The sequence below is a fragment of the Camelina sativa genome, chromosome 16 (assembly GCF_030686135.1).
Source record: "Camelina sativa cultivar CO46 ecotype springtype chromosome 16, ASM3068613v1".
NCBI classification, from domain to species: Eukaryota; Viridiplantae; Streptophyta; class Magnoliopsida; order Brassicales; family Brassicaceae; genus Camelina; species Camelina sativa.
The window spans coordinates 9,852,672-9,862,458 of NC_141895.1; the positions used below are offsets into that span (position 1 = coordinate 9,852,672).

The 9,787-nt window shown below is 38.1% G+C and overlaps 1 protein-coding gene and 1 pseudogene across 1 annotated transcript; one reads left to right on the forward strand and one right to left on the reverse strand.

The window, feature by feature from the left end:
* The first annotated feature begins 3,570 nt into the window (after positions 1 to 3,570).
* LOC147925391 (uncharacterized) lies at positions 3,571 to 5,837 on the forward strand (annotated as a pseudogene).
* Positions 5,838 to 7,730: 1,893 nt separating this feature from the next.
* On the reverse strand, positions 7,731 to 9,394 carry LOC147925392 (uncharacterized protein At3g43530-like). Its single transcript, XM_087492599.1, has 4 exons — positions 8,663 to 9,394; positions 8,419 to 8,580; positions 7,920 to 8,327; positions 7,731 to 7,838 (listed from the first exon to the last, which is right to left on the reverse strand). Exons 1-4 carry the CDS (start codon positions 9,365 to 9,367, stop codon positions 7,731 to 7,733), a joined length of 1,383 nt encoding a protein of 460 aa, XP_087348725.1. The 5' UTR covers positions 9,368 to 9,394.
* Positions 9,395 to 9,787: the final 393 nt, after the last annotated feature.

The following is a 9,787-nucleotide window of genomic DNA, read 5'->3' on the forward strand; positions in this document are numbered from 1 at the left end:
CACCCTGGTAAAGCTAACTTGGTAGCAGACGCTCTGAGTAGGAAGCGGGCGACTTCTGCTCAGGAGCAGGATATTGAGTCTCTCGTGAGTGAGATTAGTACTTTGAGGTTATGTGCTATTCCACAAGAGCCATTGGGACTGGTGGCAGTTGACAGAGCGGATCTTCTGAGTAGAGTGCGGTTGGCTAAGGAGAGTGATGAGGGGCTGGTGAACGCCTCTAGAGTTGAGGGTTCAGAGTATCAGGTCTCTGCTAATGGGACTATCCTGGTGCATGGTCGGGTTTATGTGCCCAAGGATGAGGGTCTGAGGCAAGAGATTCTGAGAGAAGTCCATTCAAGCAAGTTCTTTGATCATCCTGGATCGACCAAGATGTACCGTGACCTCAAACGGTATTATCATTGGGTCGGGATGAAGAGGGATGACGCTAGTTGGGTTTCGAGGTGTGATACTTACCAGCTAGTGAAGGCTGAGCATCAGGTGTCGGGAGGCCTGTTGCAGAGTTTACCCATTCCTGAGTGGACGTGGAATATGATTACCATGGATTTTGTTGTTGGTTTGCCTGTGTCGCGGACCATGGATGCTATCTGGGTGATTGTGGATCGTTTGACCAAGTATGCACATTTTTTGGCCATTAAGAATGACTGATGGAGTAGCAATTCTGGCTAAGAAATATGTGAGGGAGATTGTGAGGTTTCATGGTGTGCCTGTGAGCATAGGGTAAGACAGGGATTCCAAGTTCACTTCAGCGTTTTGGAGAGCGTTTTAGGCGGAGTTGGGCACTAAGGTACATATGAGTACAACCTACCATCCTTAGACATATGGGCAGTCAGAGACGACGATTCAGACTCTGGAGGACTTGTTGAGGATGTGTGTGCGGGATTGGGGTGGTTATTGGATCGATCACCTGAACCTGGTAGAGTTTGCTTACAATAATAGTTATCAGGAGAGTATTGGTATGGCTCCTTATGAGGCGTTTTATGGGAGGCCATGTTGCACACCTTTATGTTGGACTCAGGTGGGGGAGAGGAACATATTGGATGCAAGTTTTGTTCAGAAGACCTCAGAGAATATCCGGGTGCTCAAGCTGAAAATGAGGGAGGCTAAGGACAAACAGAAGAGTTATGCTGATCAGAGGAGAAAGGTCATTGAGTTTTAGGTGGATGACATGGCGTACCTCAAGATGACCATGTTGCGGAGTCCGAACAGGTCATTGTCAGAGACTAAGTTGAGTCTGAGGTACATGAGTCCTTTCAGGGTTGTTGAGCGGGTGGGACCGGTTGCATACAGGTTGGAGTTGCCTTAGGTTATGCGTGCGTTCCACAAGGTCTTCCATGTGTCGATGGTTAGGAAGTGTCTTCACAAGGACGACGAGGTGTTGGCTAAGATTCCTGCATATCTTCAGCCCAACATGATTCTTGAGGCGAGAGTGGTAAGGGTACTCGAGAGGCGGATCAAGGAACTTCGACGGAAGAAGATTCCTTTAATGAGAGTCTAGTGGGACTGTGATGGTGTGTTAGAGGAAACTTGGGAGCCATAGGCGAGGATGAAGGCAAAGTTCAAGAAGTAGTTTGAGAAGGAGGTCGAGGCTTCAGCTTGCCTAACCTTAGTCCTAGTGTCGTGGTGGTTTGAAGACCGTGGTGGTTTGAAGACCGTGGCTAGTGCAGACGGAATATTCCAGCCCATCTCTCTTGATTCTTGGTCGCTTAGGGGTGGTTGGTTTTGCGACTAAGTACCAGGATGAGGTGGTGCTTGGGATGCGGGTCGTTGGCTCGGTGCTGTTGTATCTTATTTTTTTATGTATTTTCGTTGAGTTTGTAACGATTATGACATTTAAAGATTAATAAGATGAGTATTTCTTTATTTTTGACTAGTGTTGTCAGGAAAAATGAGAAATAGCTCGGGTTTCTATAATTGGAAGTTTCCATAAATAGAAAATTTCCATAAAATGAGTTTTTATAATTAGAAAGTTTCTAAAAATGGAAAGTTTTGTGGAAGTGTGGTGATCTTCGTGATGATCATGCGGGATCTTTTATGGAAGTGTGGTGATCTTCGTGATGATCATGCGGGATGGAATGCATTCGATCGATGAGGAAACAAATTGTAAACCTAAACGAAGAGGAAACACAAATTGAAAATAAAATGATACTAAGAAACGAAATCGAGACTCACAAGAAGGGAGTTAAAGACCTTTAATCCTAGATCTAAGGAAGGGAGGGTTGAAGCCGAGATCCTCAACTCGAAACTAATTTGATAATCGTTTCAATTTGGTTGATTTATAGTTGACCAAAAACAAAACTTTTCACAATTAAACGGTTTACTCAACAATCAATTGTGACAAGTCACGGCTCTTATACGTAAATTGAGCTTATTATATAAGAAGACCTCTTGTTTTTTTTTTTTTTTTTTTTTTGTTTTTTTTTTTTTGTAAAGATTACACTTATATCTTTGCGAAAATAACTAGAATGACTCCATTATAGATTGACATAATTAGAATAACTCAAATATTTTGTTAAAAAATCTTATAGTTTTGTTTTTTATTTTTATTCAAAAAATTGCCATTTTTTTATTTATTAAATAATTACATTTTGTTTTTTTTTGAAAACTCAAAATTAAAAATCAGAAAACCCAAAAAAACATAAAATTCCAAAATTAAAAAAACCTAATCTCTCTCGGCGACTCCCGTTTCTCTCCGTCTCTCGTTTCTCTTCGTTGTCGGCGATTCTCCTCTCAATTCGACAGCTCTCGTTTTCTCTCCGTGTCGGTTCTCCTGATTCTCCTCTCAAATCGGCTCTTTGTCGTTGGATCTCTCATTTCTCCTCTTTGTTGATTTTCTTTACTGATTTGTTTGATTGCGGTTTTATTTGTCCCTTGTCACCGATTTGATTACAGATTTGATTGCAATTTTATTTCTCTTGTCACCGATTTGTTTTTAATTATTCTCAGTTTTTTTGTCTCATGTCACAGATTTGTTTGCATTTTTTCTTTTGTGCTCACATATTTGTTTGTAATAGTTTTCAGTTTTTGTCTCCTGTCAACAGATTTGTTTTTAAATTTATGTTGTTTACTTACAGTTTTGTTTGTCTCTTGTCACATATTTGTTTTTAAATTTATGTTGTTTACATACAGTTTTGTTTTTCTCTTGTCACAGGTTGTATGCTGACCATAAGGAGTTTTGGAAGGAAATGAAAGTATCTACAGTGGATGAACCATCTTTGGATGAGTTTAAATCGGCTTTAGACCTTTGCCAAAAGAGTGAGAAGAGTGACGGTTTGAGTGATGATAAGAGGAAGACGTTAATCGTCTCAGGAGTCCACTCGCAACGATTTAATTTGTTTATGTGTGGCGATAGTAGAACTTGGTAAAACGGGGTATCATTGTTTTATATAGTATAACGAGTTAGTAAGTAAAACTTGGTAAAACTAGTATTACTATTCAACGTAGTACAACTATCAAAACTGGTTATAACTAGTAGAACTTGGTAATACTGAACAGAGCTTTGTATTGTTTTGGCTGGATACAATGAGCGTCATCATACATTTTAAATGTCAAGGTCTCATGTATAGTTTAATGATGAAGACATTGGTTGAGAAGATAACTTTGTCGATGGTAGAAGCTAGGATATACAAGAAGCTTGCATTAGATGAAAGTGAAGCTACACTTTGGTTGACTTACAATGCACTGTTGGTGGGAAGTGGGGATCTATGGACTATTACTGACGATGAGGATATGCTAGTTTATCTATTGTCCATTAATAAGGAGAGTCGTAGATGTATATTATATGTGGAGGTCATCACTAATCTCGAAGAGCCCGTGCAAGTGTCAAAAGTGGTGGAAAATTCTACTGGTATGAACTGTGATGAAGTAGGATGTAATGCCATCACTTTGTATGCAGAAAAAGAACAAGTTGAGTCGATAAAGGAGGTTGATGGTAGTAAAAGAAAAACTGATGGAATTGTATCTTGTGATGAAGCTGTGGATAACAATATAGTTAGATCGGATATGGGTGATGAATATGTAGAGCCCCAACCTGTTGTAGAAGCTAATCAGTATGTAGAGCCATGGGAAGACGGTTTGGGTTTGAGTCTCCGTCAAGAATTTCCTAATAAGAAGGCATTGCAAGATGTGGTGAATAAAGGCGCATTTGCTCTCAGTTTTGGTTTTCTTATTAAGAAGTCTGATCCTGTACGTTTGGTGCTTAAATGTACTAAAGATCTGTGCAAATGGCGTTTACGAGCCGGAAGGATTAAAAATACAGATATTTTCTTGATTAGAAGGTACACCAAGATGCATACATGCTCTAGGGCAAGTCAAAGTAGAACCAACATCATCGTGAAAAGGCATGGAACACCAGAATTAGTCGCAGCTCTTTTGCATGATCATTTTCCTAGAAAAATGGAAACTCCAACTCCTAAAATGATCATGGATCTTGTGAAGACCAAATTAGGTGTGAATATATCATACTCGACAGCGTTGAGAGGAAAAAATCAAGCTATTACCGATTTGCGCGGTAGCTCTGAAGATAGCTACAAGATGTTGTATTGCTATTTGCACATGTTAGAGAGGGTGAATGAGGGCACAATAACACGTGTTTAATTGGATGAGAAGGAAAGATTCAAGTATTTATTCATAGCTTTGGGAGAAGTGATAATTGAAGGGTTTCAAGTAATGAGAAAAGTGATAATTGTGGATGCAACTTGGCTCAAGAACGGATATGGTAGTGTACTTATTTTTGCCTCGGCTCAAGATCCTAATCGTCACAACTATCCCATAGCGTTTGGTATACTCGATAATGAGAAAGATGAAAGTGAGACCTGGTTTTTCGAGATGTTGAGAACTGTTATACCAGACACTTCCGAATTGGTATTTATTAGTGATAGAAATGCAAGACTTATCGGTGCCATAGCTAATGTGTATCTCCAGGCTCGTCATGGATATTATATTTGGCATTTGTCTCAAAATGTCAAAAGTCATGTTTCAAACGTAAACAAAGACGTAGTCGCTTGGAGATTCATGGAGTTGAGTAGGCATTACACAGTGGCTGATTTCAACACTGCATATATTGCGTTTAAGACGCGATATCTTCTGCTGCGGCTTATCTTGAGGAGAGTACTGTGAAAGAAAAATGGGCATGGTGTTGTTTTCCTGGAGAAAGATACAACTTAGATACAAGCAATTGTGTGGAATCTATGAACAATGTCTTCAAGGATGCAAGAAAGTACTCCCTAATACCCCTGCTTGATACAATCATAGCGACGTTTTCTAGATGGTTTAATGACCATCGGAAGGATTTTGTGGTTGGAACAATTGATAACAAATTGGTGCCTTTAGTGGAGAACATACTCAACAAATTATGGCCCGTTGCTGAGAAATTGATTGTAACTGAGCTAAACAGTTTCGAACTTGAACACAATGTCGTCGATTGTGATGGAAAGCCTTATTTCGTGAACTTGCTTCAGAAGATTTGCAGTTGCAAGGTGTTTGATATTGAAAGGTATCCTTGCTTACACGTTGTAGCCGCTTTTATCGAATTCTTAAGGCATGATGATAGAACTCATGAGCTCCAACTACATGAGTTGTGTTCAAAATATTATTGGACATAGCTGTGGGTAATGGCGTATTATAGGACAATATATTTAGTATCATACAGGTCGCAATGGGATGTTCCAGATGAGACCAAAAACAAAAAAATCATACCCCCGCCTCGGAAAAACAAGCAGGGAAGAAAGAAAGTTAAAAGGAATCCATCGGTTGGGGAAAAGCGGCCAAGGACACAAAATAAGAGGAGGCCGAGACAAAGACTCCAATGGTTGATATTTGGGAATGGTAGTACTGTCTAATAATTTTGGTTCTGTTGCAACTTGGTAATACTATATTTTGGTTTTGTTGCATCTTGGTAATACTATATTTTGGTTCTGTTGCAACTTGATAATACTATATTTTGGTTCTGTTATACTTTGGTACAACTTGGTAAAACATGTACAACTGGTAAAACATGTACAACTGGTAAAAATATGTTGATTGAAAATAAGAATTATGCCTTAATAAAAGTTTAAAAAATATTGAGTCGACGTAAAACAACACTTTGAAAACATCATAAACAACCGATAAAGAAGTTTAACAAAAATGAATTACAAACTATATTAAAGTAGGTTGTTATCAAGCAAACTAAACAATATGTTCCTTATACTTTAATCATCACTTGTGTAATAATATGCATTGTAGGATGACAAAGTTACAAAAAATATTTTTTTACAAATATGACTTCATAAAACACCATTAATCATACCTTAAACACTATAAATCAGTTGTAAAACAAATGTTAATGATATGTAATACTAAATAAATGGTAAAACATCAAAAGTACAACTATTCGGGACTTTGGTACAACTAAAATATCTGGTAATGCTACGTTGATTGAAATAACGGCGCACGTGGGGAAAAAACGGTGCACATGGGGGTAAAATTTTTGAGAGAATTCGATTTCGATATCCCTCTCCAAAATTTCTGAAAAATTCAAAATTAACCAAAATTTCAAAAATCCCCAAAATTTCAAAATCCCCCAAAAATTCAAAAATCCCTAAAATTTCGAAAATCCCTAAAAAATCAAAAATCCCCAAATTATATTATATCACTTTCTCGAGATCTCTCTCCATTCTTTCTTCTAGAAATATCCGACATTATCCATCAGTTCTCTCTCTTATTATTCCATTTCTTATCTAAATTTCATTAAGGTTGCTAACATGGATGAGGAGGATCCATACTACAGAGATATGAAAAGGAGCAAAAAACTAATCGACGGATCATATGCCTACGCTGATGGTGATGGTGACTACGACATTCCTACTTTTTGTTCATGTGGTGCACGCATCATCGAAGAGATTTCTCCAAACGAAGGAAGGAGATACTTCAAATGCATTGTGTTTGAGGTGATTTTAGTGTAATGGCTTTGATTTGTTTATTGTCGTTATAAATTCTAGTGTATTTACCAAGTTTTGTGCAGGACAATGGCTTCCATGTTTGTAAAAACGGGGATGATGCTTTGAAAGAAGAGGTGAACAAATTAAGGATGGAGGTTAATGAGCAGTCTTTGAAGCTCCGAAACCTCGGATTTCAGATGGAGCAAATGCATATGCAGATTGCAAACCTAAAAGAGTTTGTGATGAGTATTGCGGATTCCAATGCTGAAGATATTGCAAAACTGAAGGAACTAGTTAATCCAAGGCCTTGATTCTTACTAATTTATCTACTATGTACTACTTATCTATGTGTTGTAAGACTTCCCTATCTTCCTTTATCTATGTGTTGTAAGACTTTCTCTATGTTCTATCATGTTTTATTAAGTAAAACAACATAGTTTTACTAAGTTTTACCAAGTTAAACAACATAATTTTACTAAGTTTTACCAAGTTTCCCAAAGACAAAATCAAACAACATAGTTTTACTAAGTTTTACCAAGTTTCTCAAAGACAAAATCAAAACAACATAGTTTTACTAAGTTTTACCAAGTTTCCCAAAGACAAAATCAAAACAACATAGTTTTACTAAGTTTTACCAAGTTGCCCAAAGACAAAATCAATACAACATAGTTTTACTAAGTTTTACCAAGTTGCCCAAAGACAAAATCAATACAACATAGTTTTACTAAGTTTTACCAAGTTTCCCAAAGACAAAATCAAAACAACACAACATCCAAGGTTTACAAAAACCATACAAAACACGAAGATTAGTCTTCACCCTTGATTTCTTGATGACCTTGTCATTCGCTTCGGTGGTGGGTCTGCAGGACCAGCCGTACCTTCTGGTGCAAGGTTTGAATGGTCTCCACTGTCTTCACGCGTCTGCAATCAAATAATCTAGTTTTAACAAGTATTACCAACGAACTGTAATACTCTAGTACTACCAAAAAGACCAAATCTTACCTTCGATTTCTCTTCCAATGATGCAACTCTTTCTCCCAATGTTGCGACTTTTTCTTCCCACCCATTAAGCCTATCCACAATTCCTTCCATCTTCTCTCCCATCTCATTTTTAAAGGAGTTTAGGAGATCCACCAAATCAGATACACTAGGGTATACCGGTCCTTCAATCAAGGCAAGATCCTCGTTCACTTTCTCAGGTTCTCCTCCTACTCCCCCTACTTCTGCTCGGGACTGAACATCGTCATTGAACATATTTTCAAACCAGATATGATATCCTCTTCCATAATGTTGCATCCAACTGTTGACAACAACATCATGTACATCATCGACGTCTTCTTCTTCTTCAGTGATTTTTGTCAGAAGAGACTTCTTATTATCATCTTCAGGTATTACGATATTATCTATGTCCTGCAAACATATAAAGATTAAAACTTTTTACCCGAAACTCATTCAAATGCAAAGGATAAATAGGATGTTAATAATAACTATAAAAACTAACCTTAATTGTACCAAGTTCATCATTTATTTTCTCAAGAGGAAACCCTCTTAGTTCGCATTTCTTGAACTTTCTCCTGCACATCCTAGGACATGTAACGTCTGCTCCTGGATTATCTTCTACGAATTGACTCCTCAAGTGTTGAATCGCCTCAAATGCTAAAAGCTACAGAACAAACATATAGTTAGACTTAACTTCAATTATAAGAACAACACGCAACATCCAATACTAAATATATTTTACTTACCTCCAAAGGAATAAATAAACCTGCAACCAGCCATAATACACCTTCAGTGACGGTCCCATGGAAATGATCCATCGTGTGAGCAATCTTTTCCAGCATGTAATCAAAGGAATATCTCCCCCAAGGAAACGTCTTACAAAAATTAAGATCACTAACCGCATTTTCCAAAAATTCATCAATTTCTGTTGCTTGTTCTCCTGTCTTTGTCGGTGCTTTAACAATGCTGGATAAGAAGTATAAGACAGCCATCTTCAACCTATCTCGAGACCGTTCCATAGGTACCATCTCCTTGAGCTTTTCTCTCACTTCTTCACGAGTAACCTTCTTATTCTTGAAATGATTGTTCACAAAGTTCTTGCTTCCAATTTTGTTATAGTCAATTGGATAGTTGCGGCAATTGAATCCTGATAATAAGGCATGTTTCTTGATACTATAACGGATGGGCACGCCATTAACAACAAACCAAACTTCCCTTTTCTTTTCAATCCATGTCGTTCGGAGAAGTAGCATCCACATGCCCATAACCTTGTGATTTTTGTCCTTTGGCAAGTGCCAAATGTGTTTGAACTGTGGATGGTTCTCAAACCAATTCCTCTCAAACGTAGTGAGCGGATGCTTCAATTTTTCAAAAGTTGTCAAAAGTTCCTTTACATAACACCTCGTACCTAACTTAATCTTCTTCTTATACTCCGCCGCTGGAAAGTACATTTTTAAAGGTTGTAGTGCCCTCAGTTCATCATCATCGGCATCCTACAACAAACAGTAGTCCCAAGTATTACCAAGTTATACCAAATTAATAGTTCTACCAAGTAAAACCAAGTTTTTCCAATACATATAGTTATACCTAGATATACTAGTTTTCCAAACCCAAACAGTTATACTATGTTATCCTAGTATTACAAACCCAGAAAAACATGTTTTCCCTACTTCTACATGGTCAATCAATCGGTACTACGTACCATTTCCTCGGTGGAGTCACCCGAATCGGTCTCTCCCAAGGATGCGTCTGAATCTACTTCTTCTTCGCCATCGGGATCTGGCTCGCTCTCTTCTTCTCCTTCGTCGCTTCCGACATCCTCTTCGACTCCCTTCTCTTCTTCTCCCGCAGTCTCTGAGTCAACTCCCTCA